This window comes from Anarrhichthys ocellatus, unplaced genomic scaffold (genome assembly GCF_004355925.1).
Source record: "Anarrhichthys ocellatus isolate YVR2014 unplaced genomic scaffold, GSC_Weel_1.0 scaffold4, whole genome shotgun sequence".
Taxonomy (NCBI): domain Eukaryota; kingdom Metazoa; phylum Chordata; class Actinopteri; order Perciformes; family Anarhichadidae; genus Anarrhichthys; species Anarrhichthys ocellatus.
In genome coordinates, this window is record NW_022280034.1 from 13,057,255 (window position 1) to 13,083,063 (window position 25,809).

General features: G+C 41.5%; 3 protein-coding genes across 5 annotated transcripts in view; 2 read left to right on the forward strand and 1 right to left on the reverse strand.

Moving 5' to 3' along the window:
* Window positions 1-14,137, forward strand: part of shisa8b (shisa family member 8b) — a 32,965-nt gene extending 18,828 nt beyond the window's left edge. Inside the window, exons 4-5 of the mRNA XM_031843994.1 lie at window positions 3,537-3,650; window positions 7,648-14,137. Coding sequence (XP_031699854.1) covers window positions 3,537-3,650; window positions 7,648-8,237 — 704 coding nt within the window. The 3' untranslated portion in view covers window positions 8,238-14,137. The remainder of the gene's footprint in view (window positions 1-3,536; window positions 3,651-7,647) is intronic.
* Window positions 14,138-14,726: 589 nt separating this feature from the next.
* desi1b (desumoylating isopeptidase 1b) lies at window positions 14,727-19,267 on the reverse strand. Its single transcript, XM_031843995.1, has 6 exons — window positions 18,899-19,267; window positions 18,689-18,710; window positions 18,511-18,580; window positions 18,294-18,403; window positions 17,426-17,548; window positions 14,727-16,738 (listed from the first exon to the last, which is right to left on the reverse strand). Exons 1-6 carry the CDS (start codon window positions 18,984-18,986, stop codon window positions 16,657-16,659), a joined length of 495 nt encoding a protein of 164 aa, XP_031699855.1. The 5' UTR covers window positions 18,987-19,267; the 3' UTR covers window positions 14,727-16,656.
* Window positions 19,268-19,430: 163 nt separating this feature from the next.
* xrcc6 (X-ray repair complementing defective repair in Chinese hamster cells 6) lies at window positions 19,431-25,797 on the forward strand. 3 transcript variants are annotated; one of them, XM_031843969.1, is made up of 13 exons: window positions 19,431-19,492; window positions 19,882-19,982; window positions 20,258-20,370; window positions 20,659-20,800; window positions 22,527-22,778; window positions 22,922-23,108; window positions 23,284-23,470; window positions 23,715-23,883; window positions 24,019-24,180; window positions 24,326-24,455; window positions 24,624-24,724; window positions 24,822-24,938; window positions 25,128-25,797. In XM_031843969.1, exons 2-13 carry the CDS (start codon window positions 19,910-19,912, stop codon window positions 25,328-25,330), a joined length of 1,836 nt encoding a protein of 611 aa, XP_031699829.1. In that variant the 5' UTR covers window positions 19,431-19,492; window positions 19,882-19,909; the 3' UTR covers window positions 25,331-25,797. The 3 variants fall into 3 exon arrangements, with proteins under 3 accessions (XP_031699829.1, XP_031699831.1, XP_031699830.1); XM_031843971.1 differs by having other exon boundaries at window positions 25,131-25,797; XM_031843970.1 differs by having other exon boundaries at window positions 19,466-19,477.
* Window positions 25,798-25,809: the final 12 nt, after the last annotated feature.

The window sequence follows — 25,809 nt, forward strand, 5'->3', positions numbered from 1 at the left end:
GTGTGTGTGTGTGTGTGTGTGTGTGTGTGTGTGTGTGTGTGTGTGTGAGTGTGTGTGTGTGCGAGAGAGAGAAAGGAATCCCATTACAACAAAAAGTTCTTTAACTACTCCTAAAAACTTAAACTCTTCTTAAGTTGCTGACCTGAATATGAATCTAAATCTAAATGTCTCACCATCATTAGTGCTTCTGCTAAAACTCAGTATATTCCAGACAAGCTGGAAACAAAATATCCAGCACAGTGTAAAATAATACTGTTATTTTATTGATAACCTAGCATTTCACATGATGAGAGAAGAATATATCCTTCTTTTCGTCCAAAAAAACCCTGCTAATCAGAGAATGTTTGATGTCCGCATTGCATTCTTTTCTTATCTATTTATACCTCATCTAAAGAAAAGATGACCAACTTTAGAGAACATCGCTGAATGATAAGCTAGTAAATCAAATCAATTTACGAAGTACAATTCTGAGGTACTTTACTATTCTGCTACTTTGTTCCTCGACTCTACTCCATTTAAAAAAGAAATATTGTACTTTTTATTCCACTACAATTATTTGACAGCTGTATTTACTCGGTCCTTGGATTTGACGTCAAACGTATGATCATCTTATTAAACATGATGTGTTGGTATACATTAAAGGCCTGGCTGGCCCTCACAGTAGATTAGACCTGCTCAGTTTGGAGTTGTGCGAAGCAATGCTGGGATTTATGTGAGAAACAATTAGTGCAGAGAAGGGTTTTTTTCATCTGGTAGCACACAGTAATAACTTGTGTGTACAAATGATTTTCTTGTTTGCATAAGTAAAAATGTTCCAGGACTTTGAAATATAGAGACGAATCATTTTGCAAAGTGAGTACTTTTGACACTGCAAGTACATTGAGCTGTTTTACTCAAGTAGAATTCCGAATGCTTTTACTTGTACCAGGGTATTTTTAAACTGTGGTATCGTTACTTTAACTGAAATAAAAGATCTGTGCTATGCCAGGGTAACACACACACACACACACACACACACACACACACCAAGTCGTTCTCTTCTTCCCTCAGATCTGTCAGCCTGTCTCCACACTCCTGAATCGTTTCGACAGATGATACAAAGGAAGCCTGATCTTAGCCGTTGTACACCTTAATCGACCGCTGCCTGCAATTCCCGCTGAGAGAGGAGACGTTACATAACTCATTAAGCAGCGTTCCTGCCCTCTTGTTCCGCGCTTAAAAGAGCTCGATGCCAGACGTTCAACTTGGTGATGCTTAATGGAGAAATTAATATGTGCAACCATGCTGGAGTTTTAACATCCACAACCCTGAACCAGAGCTTCTCCTAATTCCCTCAGTTACTGTTTTATGTATTGGCTTGCACACACACAAACTCACACACTTACATACTAACTCCATTACGCAATCACCGAGAACTTGTACCCTAAAAGAGGGTTTGGCCAAGCAGACGGACTCATTAAATTGGTCTTGTTTGTATTTCTGCGTGGATGAGTGTAAGTGCAGATGGGCATGAGGACATCAGCATGGGCATCGTGTGTATCACCTCCTGTAAAGTGAGGTCATTGAGTGTGTGGCTCAAAATAGAATAAAGTTCGTTGATTTTGGGAGAAAACCCGAGGATATATCTCATTTTCTCCAAAGCTCAATGCAAAACTGTTTTACAAATCTGCTGCGGGAGCCTGAATACAGCTAACTTACATCTGCTGTACATACAAAAACCTGTCATGTGGCTATTCTGTCAATACAGGATCATGCTGTAGTTTGCCAGAAACCTTACAAATTTGATACCAAAACAAAAACAAAAACAGGACTTGATACAACCCTGGGAGAAAGATGTGATGGTACAGTAGAAATCTGGCAAGAAAGAATTATATTAAATATAAATATTAAAAATCTTCACAGGAAAACCAGTTATTTTTCCACCAGTGATCAGAATTATGTGGAGTTATTCAATTTGAAAAGCATTTACGTCAGTGGAGAATGCACACACACACAAACACACACAAAAGACTTCAGAGACCTGAGCTTCTCAACCAGTTAATATACAGTGCCACTAGTGTGTGATAATCATTGATCTGTTAATCAATGACGATGATGATGATCATCTACTAAGATGATGATGGTGGTAATGATGAGGATGACAGTATAAAATGGACCGTTTCCTGATAATCCGCTAATTTGGCACATGCTGAATTACACAGGAGGATTTTCCTGCGTCTGCACACGCGCGCACACACGCAAATACACACACACACAAACGATGCAGCTTATAAGATGCGAAACATCCTCCTAGTTAATCATCTTACAGCATATTGATAATAGTGTGTGTGTGTGTGTGTGTGTGTGTGTGTGTGTGTGTGTGTGTGTGTATAAAGGGGATAAGGTAGAGGCTCAGAGTTAGTGCAAATGTTGTTACTGTAAAGACTAACTCTTGACATTTCTCCACTCCTCCACCTACAGCATAATTTTCTAATTTATTCAACTGCCATCCTCCACATCTCTCACTCACTCTCTCTCGCACTCTCTCTCACACTCTCTCTCACACTCTGTGTGCGTCTTTCCTGTGTGCCTGTCTTAGCACTGACAGTCACAGATGTGATGAAATCTTCTGTCTACACAAACACACACACACTTATGCAAATAGACTTGATGTATGCATGGCAAATTGGCGAGCATATCAATACGCATTACTCTCAATTTCACGCACAAAGAGGCACTGACACAAGCACGAACACACATTTTATAGGTTGAAGATGTTAAAACAATAATGCTATACCTACCACTGATGTTGTTGCTCTCATCCAAATGCCCTGATAAAGCACGCTGTCTCTGTGCGTGTGTGTGTGTGTGTGTGTGTGTGTGTGTGTGTCATCGGACATTCGTGAGTGCTACATGTGTGCTCATCTATCCCTGAGGCTGAGATCAAGTGTGCTGGCTGCATCAATGGACTTCATTAATGCTAATAGCCAGGGCTCCACTCTCTCAGCTAGTTTGTTCCATTGTTCATTAACCTCACTTCATTTAGCATGGGACTGCCTGGCCGTCAGGCCTGGGACTGCTGTCTCACCCAAAGTCCCCGGCCTGCAGGGAGAGAACTTGTGTTAATCCAGTTAATTTATGTGACGCTTCAACAGTCCACATTCCCACCTGTGAGATTCCCAGTTCAACCAGTGTTAAAAAAACAAAAACAAAGGTTGCACTTGAACACGCTGCAAAGGAAGCCGATGACCAGCTGACCGCCAACATGCGCGCATATCTGCTCTCTCTTGACAGCAAAATAACTATTCAATGTTCTGTATTATAATCCAAAAATCATCCTGGAGAGACAAATTGAATTAGCCCACCAATGCCAGCATTTCTTTTAAACTCCTCATTATCTGCATATGGCAACTACAGTGTGGTTACGTCATCTTTAAAACATTAAGGTTGTGGTTATGCTGGAAAACATGAATTGTACATATGAGACAGGACACACTCTGGACTACTGTAATCTCCACAAACTGACTCTGCCTCTCTGTCTGCTTGTCTCCTACCAGAACAGCACCATCTGAATAACTCAGCTTACGGGCCGTTTGGACAAGGGCTTCCACACCCACACAGCAACCACAGCACGGTGGGCCTCAACAAATACACCTCCCTCAAAGCTGTGGGTAAGTCGGACACACAAAATTGATGCTGACTCCAACTGGCACAGTAACCTTTGGAGTACAGCAGGCTGGCAGTACAGGAGGTGTCAACTGACGAGACTCTGTTTTCGTCCTGGGAAACAGAGAGCTGATCTTTAAGCCCACGCTGTTGCTGTCTATGGTGGGATTGGTTAGATATTAGTAACCGTCTCTAGGTGTGACTGCGTGATTGATTGATGAATGGTGGCCTACGGACAAGCCTAGGGAACGGAATTTATCTTTACTTAGAAAGAAAAAAAAAACGTTTTCCCAGTTTGTCTCTATTCCTAACATCTCAATCAGACAGGATTTGCATATTTATCAGAAAATGTTTAGGTATCCCACTTGCACACTAACACGTCATTGGTGGATTCGTTCTAATATTGGCTGCTTTGATGAGTGTTTTGGGGATGGAAAACTAAAACCTCTCCCTATTTACTAATCTTTAATGTATGTACAGTCCACAATATTTCGTGAAGTGTTGAAGAGTGGAATGTATTCAATGTATATTGTAGTTCCCTCAAGAATTCCCACAATGGTGTGAAAACTGCAGTGTCCATTGCATTTACATTACTATTTGGGAAAACACTTCATAAAAAAGGTATGAATCATATACTTAACTAATGATTGACTCATGATGATTTAATGCATGAATTACTGCATGATGCATCATGGATTCAGACCCATGCATGTGCTAAGCCCCTCTGAAAGCAGAACAGTACCTATTTGAATAGAAATTTTAAGCTTTTTTCCTTTTTTAATCAAAATGGTCGTCAGATGCAAACGTTAACATGTGGAATGACTGTTACTGACGGATGTCTGTGTTCTTAATTCTTTATAAACTTTACTCAGAAGTGTTATTTATTTTATTAACATTTTACATTTGTTTCCAGTGAGATATTAATGACTTTATATAGTAACTTGTAAACATAACTGTTGCTGCTCTATAAAGAAAAGATAAAGAAAAGATAACTCTACCTGAAGGCCACCATAGTTCTATAACCCGCCTGGAAAGGGAGGGGTGAGCAGAGGGGTATTTAGTGAGTTACAATCTGCCACACACCACTAGATGCAACTAAATCATACTCACTGGGCCTTTAAGCATGTATTCGATATGCACCCTTTGCAGTGTTACCGTTTTCAGTCTCTGATGGTTCATGACGGTCCCAAATCCCAATTTACTACCCAATATTGAGAAAACTATTGAGTGTGAACCGGGATGCAGCATTAGGCTAAAAAGATACTTTACAGTATCACAAATGGACACAAATCTATCCAATCAGACTATTGTCTTTATGCACAACTTTCCTGAATGGAATACATTTACATCTAACATTTTACTTTTGGTTCAACATGTTTTTGTGCTGCCCACAGATGTCGTTTTAAGAGATTTGTGATGTAACTGCGAAGCTATATACTACAGCACCAGAAAAGACGCTGTAGGGTTTTTACCAGGTGATTGTTCAAACCCTTTCATGTCGGCAAAGGTCACACATACATGTGCTGTCGTCCTTGAACAGCAGCGGGTGTAATAGTGTACAGAACAAAGCGATCCTCTCAAAGGGAGCCAAAGGCAAATCACTTACTTGTCATAGTTAGTTTTAACATTGATTAACAATGGAAGGCTGACTGAGATCGAGAGTAATTTTCAAGCAGCTCTTTGCACACTGTACATACAGTACAATCAGATGCCAGGATAGAGCAAAGGCTACAGACCTTTAGTTTGCAAGCTAACTGATGTTAGCGTTAGTTGGTTGTCAACGCTATCTCCAGGTGACTTATGAAACGAGAACCCAGTTAAAGGGCGTTAATATACACTTGATGGCTACATACTTTAAAATGAACTTCAAAAGGTGATTAAAAAATATACAATGATTAAAAAAGACATGACCCTCCAAACTGTCAGCTAATGTAGGAAGTGTGCTTTAGTACAGCTTTACCAAATGGTCTGCAAACAGGACATTCAGATATTACACAGCTTCATATGAACATTTTCCATCTCAAAGTTTTTGATTATTTTCAATAATTATTGGGTACAAACTAGTAGCATTTGAAAAAAAAAAAGGTGAAAACAAACAGCTGTTAGAGGACTCCGGCTTTCGGACAGAAAATGATAAAAACACACAGAGACAAGGTTAATGTTCATGTAGCCAGGAAGCTAGCGGCGATGACCTCAGTTTTTAGTTTATTTAAATAATTCTCTGTGACATTCATGCTAGCCCATGACACACACATGCATGCACGCGCACACACTCCGGACTTAGGGCGAGGGTATTTATAAACCTTCATTGCAATGTCCTACATCCTGACACACATACCTTTACCTCCATCATCTCTGTTGCACTCCTCAGTTTCCCCCCCCCCCCCCCCTCCTCATCACTCTCCCTGCCCTCTGCCCTCTCGTATTCCAGCAAGAGAGGAGTACCGCTAGAATTCACCTCGAGGGCATACACCAATTGGAAATACTTAAATCACCAGCTTTCCCCTTTGATCTTCTTCAAACCCTCCACCTCATCCTGACCATCCTTTGCTGTCCTCTGATTCTCTGTGTGATCTTTCAACTCAACTTTTTTCTCCTGAATTTCACTTTTACTGGAAACCATATAAGTAAAGGGAGGGAAAGTAACCTCTTGTTTGTGGTTCTGATGGTTCACACTGACACTTCCTGTTAGGCACTACCTTTATACTTTGTTTAATCATTATTTTGTCAACTCGCTTTTTATACTGTCACATTGTTTCATCCTTTCTTTCCTTCACTTCCTCCTTGTTGCCCCTCTTCTAGCTCACCTCTCTGTTTACTTTAGATCATAAGTTGAACTGTTTTACTGTTTTTAAAGTCAGCAGTGAGTGTCAGTTAACCAGCAGTAACTCACTAAAGTTAGCTAACATTAGCTGACATTAGCCACCATAAGCTCCTGGTCACAACAGATCAAGAGAGGCTTAAGCGGCAAAACCGCCGAATGTGTCAAGTTCAGAGTGGGTTTTACCGTTGAACCATTTAACTTTGTATTTGTAAGAAGAAGAAGAACGTGTTATCTCTTTTTTCAAAAATTCCATGGTGTCCCTTTAAAAGTTTCTAAAACACTTTGAGGAGCACAAAACGACAACATCGCTGACAGGTTGGAGCCTACAGGTCCAAACATAAATGCATCATGGATTACTGGTGTGATTCAGTCGTAAGTGTTTCTACAGTGACACACTCTGTGTTTATACATTGACAGTTCATTTGAGGCTACTTCTGCATGTGACTCAGGATCAAACTGTGACAAATTGAAAATGACTCTAAAGTATAAACAAGTTTAAGGAGCCCATAGCATGTGTTTGCTGTACTGGCCTATTTGTTAAAGGTTACAAACAGAACACAGTAATTTATAGAATTACTCCTGTTAATTCAAATTTAAGGAGAGTCATTTGGGGGGATTTTTGCCTTTGTTAGATAGACAGGACAGATAGACTGGGAAGGGGGAGAGAGACGGGACAACATGCAGCGAAAAAACCCTGAGTGCCCCTGAGGACTCAGCCTTGGTTAATGGGGCGCCCACTCTACCAACTGAGCTTTTTGTGTCTTTGGTGATCGTTTCTATCAGTTATGATGCATTGTGATCACGAAAGTAACTGCGGAGATTTGGGAACATTGTTACAATGAACTATGACAGGGCAAGAAAGGCGCGGTCAGACAGTTTTTTGCCAGAGTACCTAAAATATTTTACCTACATAGCTAAAATGTCTTAGTAAAACTACTGCAAGTATGGTAGGTCAAACCAAGAAGTCGGTCTGTAAACTGTTATGGATGTTTACAACTGACAGTTTGAGTTTTCTTCCAAATGAGTGAAGCTAACATGCTCACGTTTCATCCGCAATTTCCTGAGATAGAAATGATGTCTGAAACTACGTAAATAATAAGTTGCAATAAACAGAAATTATACTTTTTAACTCACTGATGAATGTTACTTTTTCTCGCCCACCCTTTTCTTCGTTACAGCGCACAGTGCGTCTCGTAGCTACTACAAGAGCTTCCCGCTCATGGACTTCTCCCAGTACCAGCCTGTGGCACCTCCCTCCTTCCAGCCTGTGCCTGTACAGCCCAAAGAGAAATCCTACATCCACCAGCCTGTGTCGGCACACCACGACCTCCACGCCCCTCTCTCTATCTCCATCCCCTCAAGCTACCTGGAGCAATCGCGCCTGCCCAAAACAAGCACGCACCCGCAGCTCTCCAGCTCGGCGTTCAAAGCCTGGGAGCCAACCGCCCGCCACGTCCACAGGCAGGCCTCTGCCCCGGGGCATGCCCCCTCTACCATGCACAGCTCTGCCCGGAGACATGGCTACTCGACCCGGAGGCAGCAGAGCATAGAGAACATGCAGGACATCTTTAGCCAGCCCTACGGAGGGATGTATGGAGGAGCTGGAGGGGGGGCAGGGCAGGGGCAGCACGTACAGGGGCAGCACGTACAGGGGCAGCACGTACAGGGGCAGCACGTACAGGGGCAGCACCCATCCCAACCCTCCTACTACCACCACAACAGGCAGAAGAGCTACTCCACCCACAGTTCGACTGAGGTGACCGTCTGAGCGTCGAGGCGTCAGAGAGCGGCCCGCTGTAATGTTTGACATACTAACAAAGAGCTTTGGTGTTAGCTAAATGCCAGAGTTTGGGACAGTTGGCCCAACAGGGGAGGATTATTAAACCGGGAGACATTCAGATTTACAAGATGAAAAGGAGTGTTTTGATAAGTGGAAACAGTGAGATTCAGGAGAAAAGCAGCGTAGCAGAACCACCACTCTTTACACATAAGGTAAAGATTATTATTGTACTCCAGCAAGGGTCTTTTACATTGATCATATAAAGTATATAGACTGTGCCTGAAAGGAAATCTACCACTCTCGGGCTCCCAAAGGTCACGCAGCCTTCACAGATTCTCAACTGCAACAGTTTTTGTGGTTTCATTGTGGTTGTACAGGCATTACGGGAATAGGCATAGCAGACCGGAACAACTCTTCCATGTACCAGATCTTACAGCAGGGGAGCTTCATTTTGTCTGTGAAGAGGTTTTACGTGTTGGCTTCCTGTCAGATTTTTGCGGAAATGCAGAATGAGTTTGTGTTAGCCGGGTAAGTCCGGTTGAATTTAGGTACAGTAGGTCATCAGCAACATGTGGCGGCAGAACAACAACCTGGCTCATGGTCAGGTTTGCTGGATTTGTTGTAAATGTGGTGAATAACCTTTGAGATTCATTTCTGTGGTTCACCTACGTGAGTCAGACCTCAGGAAACGTTCACTTAAACTCGACACTGAAAATCGTTTACCTTTATTGGCAACCAATAGGAACTGCAACACACAGCATGTAGCCTACTTCTAACCCCACCCACTACTCCCTCCCCCTGAAAGGAATAGTTCAACAATTTGGGAAATAGACTTATAGGCTCTTTTGCCTGGATGTATAATCCAAGCGGATATAGCATTGGAGGCGGCGCCCCGTTCATTGAAGCTGCTCAGTTGCGCACGAAGCAAAAAAAGTTTGTCTTCAGAGAATAAAATTTGGATACTATTACCCGGATCTTCAAGCGATCTTCCGCATCCATAGGGCCATAGCATTGCTACTATTCCCTTAACCCCGCCTCCCAACCCAGCGTCGTTCTCAGGCTCATTCACATGGACGAAGGATGGAAAATAACTCTGGATTGGCTACTGTTGCATTTTACAACGTTTAGAGCCTTACTGATTTAAATAAGGGCTGTTCAAGTGTTGGTACTGGGAAGTTGATTTACCTAAAAGAAAAAGATCTGCTGAGTTACAGACGTCTCTTTCCCAGGGGAGTCCTTGGGGAAAAGTCTATTTCACTACGTTCATCACGTGATGCCATAGGGCCCACTATGGCATCACGTGACGGAGCTGGACGTTGCAAAGGCACCATTTGTCCACTATGTAAAAGAAATTGCTTCAAAGCCCTCACATCTGTAAGTGGTGTCAATCTTCTCTTCTAACTCCATGCATGAAAGCGAATGAGCATATTTCCGAAAGTGTTGAACTGTTCGCCCCTGCATGTAGCAACAGGCACCCGTACATTAGTACATACATTTTAATTATCCCTATTATAAAAACTGGAATAATAATATTGTCACCATTTGCTTTTAGGCACAAAGATGAGATTAGAATGTTTTCCCTAAGATGCTGTGGTTAAGAAGTTTGTGGTCTGAAGCAGAAAAAAAATCTTCATCTTTACCTTATTTTAAGCATGAATGGAGCATTAGGATTTAAAGTGAAACCCCAGTTAGAGCACAGTAACTGTTGATTTTATATTTCACTAAGTATGATGTCTAAATTCAAATTTGTATTTATTTTAGATACGCTTGACATTTCTCACTGCAATCTATACATGACATACCATTTAGATCCAGTGTAATCATAACTCATCTCCAAATAACTCAGTTCAGGTCATTTCCAGGCCCCCATGGAGGCCTTCTTGTGCAGTTCTATGACAAGTTTCCTCCTGTTCTTGTAAAAAAAAAAAAGACCTCTACTATTTTGCATCTCTCGGTCTATCTCCACGCACAGCTGTTTTTTCCTCGTTTCTTTCTCTCCCCTCTTGGCCTCTCCCACCCTCTCTCCACGATGAAACGCTTTACATTCTGTACCATCGGGCCAAGCATACAGGGACAGCGTCCCCGGGGTCACATTAACATGACGGTGAGGACAATGCCACCATCACGTCAGCTTCCATCAGCCTCCATCCCGACCAGAGAGAGGGAGAGGAGGAGAGAGAGGGACAGTGTGAGAGCCAGAGGCTGGGACTCTTTAGAAATGAAGAGAAAGGGAGGAGAGAGATGAGGAAAAATAGAAAAACAAATGAACATGGCCGTGTGTTTTGTTTCCTCGAGGGATGGGGAAAGGGAAGAAGTCACTGTGGATCTGGGTCTCTCACTACCAAGCTGTCTGGGTCATAACTCAGAGTGTGTGGACGTGTGTGGATGCCTGTTTGCTATTTCCAACCTCGGGCAACATTGCAGGGGAATTCACTGAGGCACCTCCAGGCCTGGAGCGTTAGACATTTCTCATCTCGTCTCCGAAGCCTGTACAGCAAAGGACAGTGTCCACAGCTGCTGCTACGAACTCGCAACAGTTAACGCAACGCATTCACCGAACTAGTTGGTGAAAGTTTATGGCCGCAACACCCTCAGGAAACGCACGATGAAGTGAAGTGTTAACGATGATTGCACGCATGTCCAGAAAAAAAGCTTCCATAAGGGTCTGTTCTAATATTGCTGCTGTAAGAGCAGAGAGGATTTGGTGATGATGAACATTTCATTTGGTTGAAGTGTGAAGTGCTTTTGTAGCGGATGAATTAATAAGAGTCAAACAAAAAGAACAAATGCAAAGTAATGGACACATCATACAAATATAGTATAAAACATAGCACTTCTAAATGAACAAACCCCTCTTTGCCTCTAAAGTGGATATAAAACATCATAAAGCACAGACATCATTGAAATTCACTATACTGAATCAATTAATCTGGTGCCAGCTTTGACACATGCATACACACACACACACACACACACACTTACACAAGTGCTACCTTAGATTCCGCAATCCTGTACAAGTCTGAGTCCGAGTCTGCAGTCTAAACCTTCATCAAATCCTTTTATATCATGCTGTATATTAAAGTACCACATCTGAAAGCGACCATCTTAATATCTTCCCAGATGCAGGACATGCTACCAATTAAGTTTGGCAAACACCTTTTTTAAGGGACCAGTGTGGAGGGGTTAGGGGGATCTATTGGCAGAAATGGAATATTTGTAATTATGTTTTTATTAGTGTTTAATCCCCTGAAATTAAGAATGGTTGTGTTTTCGTTACTTTAGAATGAGCCCTTCATATCTACATAGGGAGCTAGTACTCATCACAGAGTCTGTCATGTTTCACCGCCAAGTTTTCTACGGTAGCCCAGAACGGCCAAATCAAACATTGGCTCTAGAGAGGGCCTTTTGCATTTCTATGCTGAAGTGGCAGTTTGAATTCTGGCCATGTGATGAATAATCCCAATATTAACTCTCCTTTTAGCTCCAGTTTGTTCTCTGCTCTCCTGGGGGAAATATCCATCCAGCTATTTCGCTGCTAAATGCTCCACAATGTTCACTAGCTGACCGCTAACTATGTCTTTTTGTTTTTGTTGCTGGACAGGTAGTGCACAGGTAGGGTTTTTAGAGCTTTTTCTAAAAAAAATTGAATACAACATTTAAACCATGCAATGAAATCGGTGAGAGTGAATCAAAACAGTAAAGTTGCAGATTGGAAAACAATGAGCCAAAAGATGCTAAAATGTTCCATATAAAGTTAAGGGGAACAGCAGAGTTGGGTGATAATTCTCTGTAGGGTTCATCACTTCAAGTGGCCCGTTTCAGATTACACTAATCTTTTGATGCATTGTTATTGGAAAATTATGGATTATAGCCACTTGTAAAAATAAAACCAACATAAAAGAGGTTCTAATTCTTCCCAGGAGAAATCTTTAGAGTAGCTCTAAGCTTGGAAAAGTGTCCAAAATGGATTTTATATAACACATTAATCCCCTTTTAATCAGATTAACATTGTGTAAAGTAAAGCTATATTAAAGATATACATTATTTTAGTGGGCCTGGCTGCAACACATGTAGACATTCAACTCATTTTAACTACACACCTGCTGCAGTTTGCCTCCTATGGATAAATCCCATTGAGATTTTTATTTTTTTCCCGTGGGAGGATTGGACCCCCACCTTCCCCTCCTTTGTAGTTCCATGAGCACAGCAAGGTATAAACACTGTCGGCTGTGTTAAGATTCAATAACCAGGAAAAAACTGATGAAGGTAAAATCATCTGCTATACAGTGCATTCCCTTTGGAAGGTTGTCGTCAAGTATTTTGAATTGTATTAGGTGGCACTCAAAAACTATATAGTACAGATATCTGAAAATACAAGTTTCGACACCAGAGTACACTTTATATTTGCCCTCATGACCACCAGCCCACACACAGAGTACCACACAGTGTCTCACAGACAGATCTTGACAGGTAATATTTTTCTCATTCACTAACGTATACAAACATACCGTCTCCGTTTCTCAGATTTTAACTCTCCACACAGCGTTCTACTAAGTGGAGCGCTAACAAACCACATTAAGAGCACTGTGACTGATGCTTTGGTCAACAAACCAAACACTTGTCTCCCTTTCACCGAGCGCATCTCTCCTCCTGCTTTTGTTCCCCCAAGATTGAGACAAAAGTCATTTTCTCGTCACCAGTGCAGCAAAGGATGCTGGGCAGGAATCATTTTCTCTCAATGCCTGATGTTGTGAGTCAAAAATGCTGAGCTCTGCTGTTTTAAAGACATACAATCCGTTTTCTATGAGCAATAGAAGTTCAGTTCTTTGCCACGAACAAGTGCTTCCAACGTCTTTCTCGTTATGAAATCATGAATTGAGCCCAAACAATGGTGCCCCTCTGTTGTTTTCACCCATTTCTGATAAATGTTTCACATCTTGTGTACATTATGAGTACATCTTTTTGAGCACAATGTTTTTAAGGCTTCATGTAGTGCAAACCTCATTGGAAAAATCACGTGTTCTCCTTTATTTATGAATATTGTGTAAATATGTTTAATGTCATTTCCTAAAGATATTTTTGTTTGAATAAGGGCTGTATGAACTAAGTCATTTTAAGTCTACGAGTATGTATTATAGTTGCTGTCAGAATTTCACAGAATATATTATTTCATGTTAATGATTTTAGTAACATGAAACATGATGAATAGAGAAATCTGCATTAGCAGAGTTGTGACAGAGTAGGCCCGTTGTTCTGTATGTCACATTATCGCAGTGGGTTTTTACATTTGTGGCAAAACAAAGTGACACAGTCCTAATCTACCTAAACGGTAGATTAGGACAAAGCAACTACAAAGCAGACAGGTTGTCTAAAGCAGTGATAATGGTTCTATTGTGCGCTCACACAATACCAACTGATACATGGGACGCTGTGCCAAAAACAAGTTGTTTAAGTTTGGTTAAAACTGGTTTGTACATGCAGAGAAGGCCGTGATATTTAGTGCTGTGTGCAGATATTGGGCTGTCTCTGTTTAAATGTAGTGGAATTGTTGTTTTTTCTTTGCACCAAGTGAAAGGAGGGAATTCTTTCCACTTTGGCACCATGAACCCCTTCAGGTTATCGTCTTTGAGTACCTGTTTAACGAAAGGGTATATAAGAGAACAGATCTGATAAATGTATAAATACAAGTATGATGGCCAAGTAAATCTAAAGTGTATTGGAGTGATACACAGTATGTAGCAAAAATGTGTATATACTATATGTACCTGTACTTCTTATTACAACAAAACAGCTAATTTACACCCAAAATGTTCTATAAATGTTCTTTCCATGAGGATTGTGCAGCAACTAATGCCACTTTTGAAGATGTGAAACATTAAAGATTGTAAAACCCATATAAGGCTTCGGTTTGACTTGTGTTTGTTAGATAAAGTTAACAGCGAAACAGCCTAACTCCTCGGCTTTAAGAGCTAATTTGAGATCACCTTTACCAACTCTTGTTAAATAGTGCTTTAATATATAGTTATCTCCGGACAAGAGAGCACTATTGCCGTTTCACTGTCAGCCACAGCTCCTCTTGAATAGTTGCCGGTAAATGACAGATGTTACAGTACATCGGCAGTATTTTCCCAGCTGGGATTTGAAGCAGCAACAATCACAAACATGTCCTAGTAACCACCAATTCACCCGTAAAGTCTTCCAACGTAGACAGATTGATGCATCAAGGCACTAACGAAAGCTGCCACCGCTGCGGTGCGCCTCTAGTGCCACCCTGTGGCCCTTCCTGAAACTACATGAACCCAAAGCATTTCTACTTATTAGTCCTGAAATATTCTCATCCTTTGCATTCATTTGTTAAAATGAGAACAGTGACGGGCTGTTCTTCAGAATAAATATTTTAATAAAAGTTAAGACCTTTTACAGTCAATTATAGACTTAACAGACCTTGTAGATGTAAAATGACATGAGACAATTGAATACTTTTTAACACCCTTTAAGCATTATTAACACAGTGTAATAGCAATAGCTTAAAATATATGTATTTCATATATATATTTAATACAACAAATAATAATTCCAAGGAAACGGAAATGAGAATAATGACACTTATGGAATTTGTTTTACTTCGAGGGATTAATGGCCCCGCAATAATGCAGGTAAATGGCTGTACATATCATTTATTATGCCTAGTGTAGCCCTGTAAATACAAATCATGCAAAACATTAACATTCAGTGCTATCAGGCACAATTGCTGGATTTAGAATCTGTCTGGGCAAGTGATGCAACTGAAAGAAGTACAAGTGATTGGTCCCGTTTTAAAAAAACAAAAAAAACACAATCCTATGCTCTGTGGTCATTAGATGTTCCTGACTGAAGCAGGCATATCAGAGGTTACACACACTAAACACATTCGATTCGTTCAAACTGTATTCTCAAACACTGAATATAAAGACAGGACAGCAGAACTGTTCTACTGAGAGTGGTTTCCTTCCTTTTAACGATGACTTACTGTGGCCCTGCTCCTGGAGTGCAGTCCTGACATATTAATGACCACAGACAAGAAAAATCAAAACAGACAATAACATGTTAAAAGAGGAAATATAAGGAGTGCAGGTAGTATTATGTGTATTTTGATACAGGCCCGGAAAAAAGACGGTGAAGTTACGAGGGGGAAACGTTGCACCTTTTAAGAGGCATTACACTCAAATCACATTTCCAAGTCATTCATATGGTCACAAGTCAGGTGAGAAGATGAGGATAGGATTAGTCAGGCTTTACTGGTGTGGTGCTGGTTAGGTAGGAGCTGGTTAAATACCAAGTGCTGTTATCTTTTTAAAGCTACAGCTGATAAAGTTTGATAACTTTTTGTCATATTTGCTAGATTTGTCACTATATCCTGACAGTAATACACGAGACAAATAAACTGTGGAGGAAAACATTTGATGCGAGAAACAGGCACTACAGTACCAGAATCTTGATCAGCTTTCCTAGTTTGACAGTTTGATCAGAGTCCCCGAGCTTTGCGAGCAGTGATTGACACCGCGTTAGGGACTGCTTGGCTCCGATTGGTTGTTTTTCTTCAGGCGCGATGGTATCTCACAAATACCATTAGGGGCCCTAAGAGGAGGCAGAGGAACCTGATGGTTTTTCACAGCTTATCCGTCTCATGCACTACTGTCAGGATATAGTGACAGTTTGAGCAAATATGACTAAAAGTTATTTCTATTGAACTGTATAGCTTTAGGAGGCTAAAATTACTCATTATTATCGTCATCTTCTAATATCTAATTCTGTACATGTCAATCAATTTCTGTACTGGTCATCCGATTGTACCACACTTCATAATAAAGCACCTTATAGGATGAAGATGTAGATTTAAAAAGCATCTCAAGATTACCAGTGAATTTAGCCTATCAAATAACAATTTACAGCGATACTTTGGGTGTTGTGAAGTGGCGTTGTGTGAGGTAATTATACAGTCAGTGTACACTACTAGTTAATACACTGACTAGGGATAAATACGTCATACAACCCCACTTCAAAAACACCCAAACTATCCCTTTAAGTACTGGAAGGTAATGATTTGGTTAGACCAGGGGAAGTACTCTCACTTTATGAACACACATAAACTTGTAACTGCACCAAATTTCTCATCCAGAGAGGAAATACACTCTTTTTGGCCCCCAGTCGCTGGCACACCTTCAAAACTCTGATGTGTAGAACATACAGAACATACAGAACATGAACAGAGAAGACAAATGATGAGTGGTTAAAAGTGACTTATAGCAAAAGATCAACCTGTCACCCACAGGCAGATATGTGATCAGGGTGTTGGCTGTTGGTGAGTGTCCCACTATCACCCAAACCCTGATGTGAAAGTAGTTTTCTTTAATGTGCACAGCCCCGTCTATCGCTGTCCAGTTATGTTGTTGCCTCCAGGATTTATGACGATGGAATCCAGTAACGGACGGAGAGCCTGGCCAAAAGGCCTGAAGAGGAAACACAGCAGACAGTACTGTTACACAGGAATCAGAAGGGCCTCAAGAAAGTCTGAACAAATCACAGTATGTGAGCTAGACAAGGGGAAGGGGGAAGTAAACACACAAGACCAGAGTCTTTCAACTGAGAATATCACACACAGCAAGAGAGAGAAGTAGACAAATAACACACAGAAGTCAGTGTCACAATAACTACAATTTTAATTTTACTTCACTACTATTGCAAGTGATTGCTCTGTAATATCAATATTGCGATAATGCAATAATGTCAGTGTCACCTCCTCAGAGGAAATATCCACCACCACAGCTTCTCACACATGACATCATCAATCTGGGATGTTCAGTGCATTTCAGGCTTTATTTGGGGTGATGTAATGCAATTAACGATTTTCCTATTCTAGTTTCAAACTTGCCTCGACTATACTTTCACTTTCACTCTAGCTCTTCTACAAAAAGGAAAAATCAGGAAACATTGGTGCAAAACAACAAGTCAATTAAACAAATTATGTACTTCTGAGAAAGAGACTCACACCTGTATATATTGTAGACGTTTGACATTCTCACACACTACATTACAAATTCATAATTTCTATTATTGTGACAACATCAGCATAAGCACAGATTCAGTTTAACTACAAATACAGAAAATAAGAAGAGCACCGGTGATTATTGACTCACGTGGATAGAACTTCAGATGGAAGGTCTGTAATGTACGACGGGATCTTTTTCCCCGTGAGGAACTGAGCCACCTCATTGCTGAAGGTGTTGCAGTTGTGCTCAAACAAGTTGTACTTGTCACCGCTGTGCACCCAGAGAAAAAAAAAAAAAGGAGAGAGAGAAGAGACATTCATTTAAGAGAGAGAGGCCGAACAGGGTGGAGATCAGGGCGGGTGAGTAGCAGGAAAAGACAAGATAGCCACATTTTGACAGAGAGATAACAGGAGGAACTGAGAAGTGTGAGAATTGAAATGAGGGCTGTGCATTGGCAAGAATGTGGGGATACAATACGTATCATGATACAGGGGATAGAATTCAATATACTGCGCCTTACGCTACTTCCTGTCTCAGTTTACGTTGTTACATTAGAATGGAAGAGTCAAATGGCTGATAGATTACAACACTACCATCTAGTGGTCGAGGGTTTAAGCACAACACAAAATGAACCACTGACACATATCTTTACATGTAAATTACAAATTAAAATGTGAATTATGGCCCGTAGTTCTTGCTAAAACCAGGAGCAACTTCCAGGTGATGACATGGTTATATTTATTGAGGAGTTAGCGCAGCAGCAATGCATTTGCCTCACAATTGTTTGTTTTTTTCACTTGTAAATTGTTGATTTAATAATTTGGAGTAAGATGAGGACGTCTCATACTGTATTGAAATACCTTCTGAAAAAAATTAATTGTAGGCTACATCCGAACTATGCAGGTAAAACGTGTTAATTACTAGTCACAGTAATTTTGTGGCAACCGTTACTCTATCTGACCTCCGGGATGGTCCCACTGGGATGTAAATCTGTGTGATGAGCCTGAGCCCGTACCTGTATGAGGACTCTGCCAGTGAAAACAGGTACTCCATAAATATATCTGCAGGCACCTCAGTGGAACCCAGGTCCACTATGGAGCCAGGATTACCTAAGGGAGTGCCACCCTAGGATGCAACACACATACACACTTCAGTATGCCTTTTTCAAGCACTTCTTGATCCATTACTTTCTAAGTATTTGTACTTGAGAAAATGATGATGCTGATTCTTACCGGTGGACAATTGTTGACGCCTTCTCCCACAAAGAAGAACTCCTTTCCATGGACTACAATAGCAGTGTGCCTGTAAGATACCAAAACACCATGTTCCCATAAAACCAAGCCAATGAAAGTAATTAACCACAGTTCACAGGATCTTTAGTGAGAACTTCTACAAAACAAGTCTACTTACCATACCCCGTCAAGCTGTCTCCCTGTGATGATTAAAAAAACAGGATTAAATCAGAATGGACTTATTCCAATCTTAGTGCTTGGCAGAAAATAAAGTCATAGCTTAGGCCTGAGTAGCATCCCCGCTCTCTCCTGGTTTCTCTCGCCGGCCAGGTTATACCGTCTACGGCTTTCATGACGCCAAGCAACAGGTAGCTCGTCGAAAACTCACCTAGCATGAGAGGACTCAGCTGTCGGGCCATGCCTCTGGACATGTCGTAAATGTACAGTTTCACTGGGTAGGAGTCGGTTTGGTCCATGACGGCACAAAGGGAGTGCTTCAAAATGCAGCTAACCAAGTACAAAGATCCACCGAGAGTTGGCTGGCTAGCTTAACTACTGAACAAAACTTAAATAAAAAGTTTATTGTGGAACTGTTATGGATATAAATATATGCTACAAGCTATTTCACATGAAAAATAATAATGTTGTAGCAAATATAAATCTCCTAATAACAGGCCAAAGTTGCCAGGTGCTGACAGCTAGTGCTGTGTCACTGTCTAACTGTAAACAATAACATGACTGTCAAACAAAGTGCTTTCGCATGGCGAAGCCGGCATTACTTCCGGTGTCAAGCAGCGCTGCAAACAAAGTCCCGCCTACTTCACTAGGATTGGTCAATATCTTAAATTGACAGACAAGAGTCCAATAGACGACGAGCTGTTCCGTACGCTTTTTAGCGTGCTCGTGCACGTACTTGAACGCGCCAGCCATTGAAACTAGTCTGGACTTGTGGGCAGAGAGAAGCAAAGTACGGCGATTGACTGTATGCTCATACAATTACTTTATATATTTTCAGTTTATCGTTTTAATGTGTTTACTCCTTATAATGTGTGTGCATCATTAGAAATATATATTCGTTAACTAAGCGAACCCAAAATACTAATGAAGCGAACATTGGCTAACTACAAGCTAAGCTAGCCAACGTTGCCTGGATGAAGTTGATAACATTAACTATGATATTAATAATATCTTAACTAAACCCAATACATGATTCGCGTTTTCCTTCGCATAGTTATTGTTGTCTGGTTAAATTAGCACCACATTTTTATTTGTTTAAGAAGTTGTAGGCGTAACGTTACGTATTCGTTGTAAATTTTGATGGAGCACAGTTTATTTCCTGTTGTGTTATTGAACTGCTGAATCCTGTGACAGGACCAGGAGATAAGGAGAGAGAGCACAGATGGCAGAGTGGAACGCAAACTACCGGAATGAAGATGACGAGGATGAGCAAGAGGAAGGAGAGCAATCTGGAGGTGAAATGAAAGACTGTAAACTGCCATCGAACAGTCAGATTTGTTGATTATTCCTCTCTGCTAGATTTCTCCTCCCCCTTTTTATGTTTACTTTGCATTTCTCCAATTAAAGAACTGTATATGACAACTTTTATTTGATCATACTTGCATGCCATGCAGTTTAGTGTTATGAGCTACATAGTTATTGATTTGTAATCTAACACACAATTTATCAGATAGCATTTGATACCAACAAGTAAGACACTGTCTCAAATCTGTCTGCCTGTCTTTGTTAGGAGATTACAAGATCACAGGGAGAGACAGTTTGGTCTTCTTGGTTGATGCCTCCAAGGAAATGTTCATCAAAGGAGAAGATGGACAGCCCTCAAACTTTGACATGACCATGCAGGTAAGATAGCCAGCTTTCTTTCTTTTCTTTTTCTTCTCTGTGTTTTTGTTGGAATTGATGTAAATGTGTTGGAATTATCTCAATAAGTGTGTAAAGGTTGAGACTGTGTAGTTGGAATGGCACTTTTAGGAGTAAATCATCAATTTTTTTTAATATACAATTATTTTGACTAAAAACAAAAGAACAACTACTGAATATATCGGTATTATATGCCTCGTTGGTTGTTTTTATTCTGAGATATGCCTTGAGATATGTCAGTGTGCAAGTGTCTGTGCTCTGTCCTTGTAGGTTGTGCGCAGTGTGTACGCCAGTAAGATCATTAGCAGTTACAGGGATCTGATGGCGTTGGTTTTCTACGGCACAGAGCAGAGCAAAAATCCCAGGAACTCATTCAAGCATGTCTACGTGTACCACGACCTAGATGAACCCGGTGAGACGCTGCACTTTCTGACACATGATTACACCAAATCTGAATTGCTGTTGTTTTGCTGCAAACACAAACTTGTTATTGTTATCACATGTTATTTCACACAAACACAAGAGCAATACAAAATACCAGTGCAGCGTTGCAGTTCCCAGGGTTCGTACGGTCATGGAAAACCTGGAAAAGTCATGGAATGTTTAAATGGTTTTCCAGGCCTGGAAAAGTGCTTGAAAAAAATGTAATCCCAAAAGTTTTGGAAAAGTCAGGGAAATGTGTTATATTCATATTTTCATGTCGTTCATTTACGCTGAGTTGCCAGCCGGCGTTTCTCAGATTGGAGTGAGACGAGGAGAAAAGGTGATGTTGTGATCTTCGCAATAGAACATCTTTGACGTGTCGAGTCTTGGCCAATCAGCGTTCAGATGTCTACAGCGTCTTCATTTCCCTCCGTTAAAGTTTAAGTTCCGTTATGTTCTGTTACCGTTCAGACTTGCTGGGTTAAGTTAACGTCCACTGCATGCGGAACTTTGTCGACTGTTAACGTTCGTCATTATCGCAATTTTGAAGGAAAAAATGTAACGTGATGAAACATGCAGCTCATTAACGTTAAACCAGAACACCGGCGCATCTGGTTGCAGGTTGTTTTTTTTAACTCGAAGTAGAATGAGGATGATTTCGTGGTCAGAATAACTTTCATTACCATGAAACATGAGGCCCAGATACTGATGAGATGATGAGGTCAAAGAGCTTAATGAAGAGGAGTCTGTTTGCGTAGCGCAGCTTGACGCAGGGCTGAGATGTGAAGGAGCTGGGCCTGGATAAAGGTGGAGGTCTAAACAGACATGAAGGGAGAGCAGTACAGCTTCCTGCTGTCAGTGTTTTAAATACATTGACAAGGCAGGGTATGCTGAATGCAGCCTCTGCTCCAAGGAGATAAAGTACAGCAACAAGGACTCACATGTCCTCTCATCACTCTGTGCACACCGTTCACTGTAATGACCACAGCCAGTGTGCTAACAGTCCCAACAGTCCCACGTTGCTCTCAAGAACCCTGAAGTAATGAGAGGGTTAAGGTGCCTGTACCTTCATTTCAGTGGGTTGCTAATCACAGCTATTATTTTACTCTTGATAAGGTACCTCAACCAGAGTAGATTATCATTTAAATTTAAATAATTGAACTGGATTGAATGCATATTAATTGCAAATAGAAGATAGGCTACAATTATAACAGCTGTACAGTAACAGTGGAAGTTAATATGAAGCCATACAGTAACAGGGTTCAATGAAAAATTTGCACTACAAAAGGGAAAGCAATATGTGCACTAGCTGGATGCTACTACCTACTAAAGCTCTTATTGATGTGTCAGTGTCAACCAGAGTATATTTATAAATGTTTATTCTTTTAATCAAACTATTGGCTCTCATTCGTTTGTGTCATTTAAGGTAGACTGTATGCTTTGGAATTCTCATTGTCAGTTTAAATACTACATTTTCTCACTTTTTCATGTATACACCGAGATTTCATAAAATGTTTGGTCATGGAAATTTGGTTTAAAGTCATGGAAAAGTCATGGAAATTCATTGGTCGAAATGTGTATGAACCCTGAGTTCCACTGGATCAGTTTGGGAGGAAAGCAGTATTGGTGACTCCACAAATTGCTAAACATGTCTTTCTTACATCCCCATTCATTCTGTTTTTCCTCATCATTCTGCTCTCTTATTTTTTCCGCAGGTGCAAAGCGAGTGCAGGACGTGGACGCTCTGCGGGGGGGGAAAGGTGCCCAACTAGCAGCAGAGACCATGGGCAGCGGGGAGACGTCATTAGGAGACGCCCTGTGGTGCTGCTCCAACCTCTACAGTGACATCAAGCTGCGTCTCTCACACAAGCGGCTCATGATCTTCACCTGCAGGGATGAACCACATGGGGGCGACAGTGTGAAAGACCGGCAGGCTCGCACAAAGGCTGGTGACCTCAAAGAGACCGGTAGGTCTTCAGCAAAAAAGCTGCTCCTCTTTCATGAAATCTGTAATAATACTGTTTTGGATTAAAGCTCAGAGCTGCCTTTAGGAACTTTTCTGTTCAGCCTGTATGTCATGGCCTCCTGAGACTTATCCCTTCTCTCATAGGTGTCATCATTGATTTGATGCATCTGATGAAACCGGGCGGCTTCGATGTGGCGCCCTTCTTTCGCGACATTATAAGTCCACCTGAGGATGAGAGCGATTTGGGGCTGCAGCTGAAGCCTTGTGACAAACTGGAGGACCTCCAGAAGAGGGTGCGGGCCAAGGAGCAGAAGAAGAGAGCCATGGCCAGGTAGAGAAAATTAACACATTTCCATTTCCAGACAGAGTGCAGTCTCGTCACTTCTTTTTGCTTTTGCATTCACATGTATTTGCTTTCTTTGTTCTTTATGGTTCATCTTTGTGTCTTTTCAACACCTACTTCTCTCCTGTTCCTCGCACCATCCATCCCTCTCTGCCATCTTTAGGTTAAACCTGTCTCTTGGTGAGGGCATAAATGTAGCTGTGGGAATATATTCAACTGCTGTGACAGCTCGGAAACCAGCTGCCATCAGACTTTACAGGGAAACCAACGAGCCGGTCCGCAGCAAAACCCGGACCTTCCACACTCAGACTGGCAGCCTGCTGCTGCCCAGTGAGATAAAGAAATCACAGGTAAGAGCACACTCAATGTATGCTCATTGTGGATTGGTTGTTTCATAAAACTGCTTAGATTGTCACATATACCATACACTTTAAGTCAGGTTTTATATTAGCCAACCGGTAAAATTAAAACATCTGAACAGAAGAGTGTATCTGCTCAAACTCAAATTTAGCTGAATTTAGTTGCTGACCACCATAAATTTCAGTGATTATCAGTGTTTTTTTTTTGTTGTTTCTTGTTTGTTCCTTGCTATAGGTGTACGGTAAGAAACAGATAGTGATGGAGAAGGACGAGGTGGACGCCATCAAGAAGTTTGAAGATCCTGGAATGTTTCTGATCGGATTCAAACCGATGGAGAGGCTCAAATGTCACCACCACATCCGCCCTGCTGTCTTCCTCTACCCTGAGGAGGACGAGGTGAAAGGTACCAATGCTTGTCTGTCTGTGTCTGACTTACTTCAAAACTACTATGAAGCCATATTAAAGCCTTAGTATTGAGTGTCTTACAGCATCCTCCCTGTTTGCCGAGCTCTAATGTATCCTGTGTTTCCCACCTCAGGCAGCGCATGTCTGATCTCTGCCTTGCTGACAAAGTGTAGCGAGAGGAACGTGTTCGCACTGTGCCGCTGCGTCGCTCGCCGGAACTACCCTCCTCGGTTTGTTGCCCTGGTGCCTCAGAAAGAGGAGGTCGACGAGGGGAAAGTACAGATTTCACCTCCAGGTGATGAACTGCTGCGCTCAGCAAAGGAGGCTAACAAACTTTAGCTCCTTTTGCTAACAGTGAAAGCAAGATAGACAACTACTGTACGTTACAGGTCATTGTAGTGGAGAAGCCTGATGGCAGCATGTCATCTCTCCTGTATCAGGTTTCAATGTCATCTATCTGCCATACGCCGACGACGTGCGGACTCTGGATCCTCCCCAGTACCCAACAGCCTCACAGAGACAGGTGGACAAGATGAAGGAGATCATCTCCAAGCTCCGCTTCAAATACAGGTAGCTACACGCGTTCACTACTTTACAGAGATCTTAGTTTGGAGATGCTGAAAAATGGTTTGGAAGAAATAAACAAGGGTGTCTTTGGTGTGTGTTGTAGATGTAACAAGGTCATTTTTAACTGGTTTCTTTCTGCTACATGTTTTCATTCTTTGTAATGGAATGCAGGAGTGATGCTTTTGAGAATCCAGTCATCCAGCAGCAGTACAGGAACCTGGAGGCCTTGGCTCTGGATATGGTGGCTCCAGAGGACATAGAGGACCTGATCAGTAAGTTGCAGACAAACTCCTTGTGGCTGGTACAACGACTCCTCATTCCTTTGACTAACCTATACCTGTCCTTCTCTCTTTTTTTGCTCGGTCTCAGTGCCAAAGGTGGAGCAGATGAACGACCGTCTGGGTCCTCTGGTTCAGGAGTTTAAAGATCTGGTCTACCCCGCCGACTACAACCCTGAGAGCAAACCAGCTGCCAAACGCAAACCAGGTCAGAGCTGGAGTCATGACAGTAATTAGCTGAGCAAAAAAGATTTTACTGTATCTTTGTTGGTATCACACGTTTGAATTGTTCTGCCCTTACACACAGTATAGACTTTGGTCAAGTTTATTGATCAGGACAGAGGATTTTGAAATACGTCACTGTGTCGACTGAGTGCTTTCTCCATGATTGAACCAGCAGCTGATACCGGAGGCGGAGCTGAGAAGAAGCCCAAAGTGGAGGTGCCAGAAGACGAGCTGCGGGTCCACGTGCAGAACGGCACCCTGGTAAAGCTGACCGTGCCCGTGTTGAAGGAGGCCTGTAAGCGGTTTGGGGTTCGCACCACCGGGACCAAGAAGCAGGAGCTGATAGATGCTCTGACTGCCCAGCTGGGCCAATGAGGAGTTAAATATACAACTCACCGTGCCTTCATGAGCGGGCAAGCTTGTTCAGATCAGTGTTGATCTGTTGTTGCACTTGATTCCAGATGTAGAAATGTCTTCAGCCACTTTGAAAGAACCAAATGTAATGATCTACTTAAAAGCAGGAAACAAGTTTTGAATTAACTGTGTGGCCTGTGAAATTTGGGTAAGACTGGGATACTGTGTCCATAAAAAAAGCATCCTGTCGGGTTTTTGCTCGTGTTTGTCAGTCGCACATTACATGAATAATGTTTAAATGTAAAAAAACAGTAGTTTTTTGTGATCAAGACCACTCAAATGGTTGATGTGAGTTACATTATAAAAAAAAGTCTTGTGTACATTTGGAATTCACTGGACAATAAGCATAATCATAACAATACTGTTATTAATGTTGACAATTGTTGATAATCTTGCATTTTCGTTAATAAAACAAAAAGCCTTTTACAGCCCTGCATCTA

Coding starts and splice junctions, on each gene's coding strand:
- desi1b (XM_031843995.1), bottom strand. CDS start 18,986: ATGGACCAAACCGACTCCTACCCAGTGAAACTGTACATTTACGACATG. Junction 18,404..18,510: donor GCGTCAACAATTGTCCACCG/GTAAGAATCAGC, acceptor GTTGCATCCTAG/GGTGGCACTCCCTTAGGTAA. Junction 16,739..17,425: donor CCATCTGAAGTTCTATCCAC/GTGAGTCAATAA, acceptor TTTCCTCTTCAG/GCCTTTTGGCCAGGCTCTCC.
- xrcc6 (XM_031843969.1), top strand. CDS start 19,910: ATGGCAGAGTGGAACGCAAACTACCGGAATGAAGATGACGAGGATGAG. Junction 22,779..22,921: donor TGGTGACCTCAAAGAGACCG/GTAGGTCTTCAG, acceptor CTTCTCTCATAG/GTGTCATCATTGATTTGATG. Junction 23,471..23,714: donor GTGAGATAAAGAAATCACAG/GTAAGAGCACAC, acceptor TCCTTGCTATAG/GTGTACGGTAAGAAACAGAT.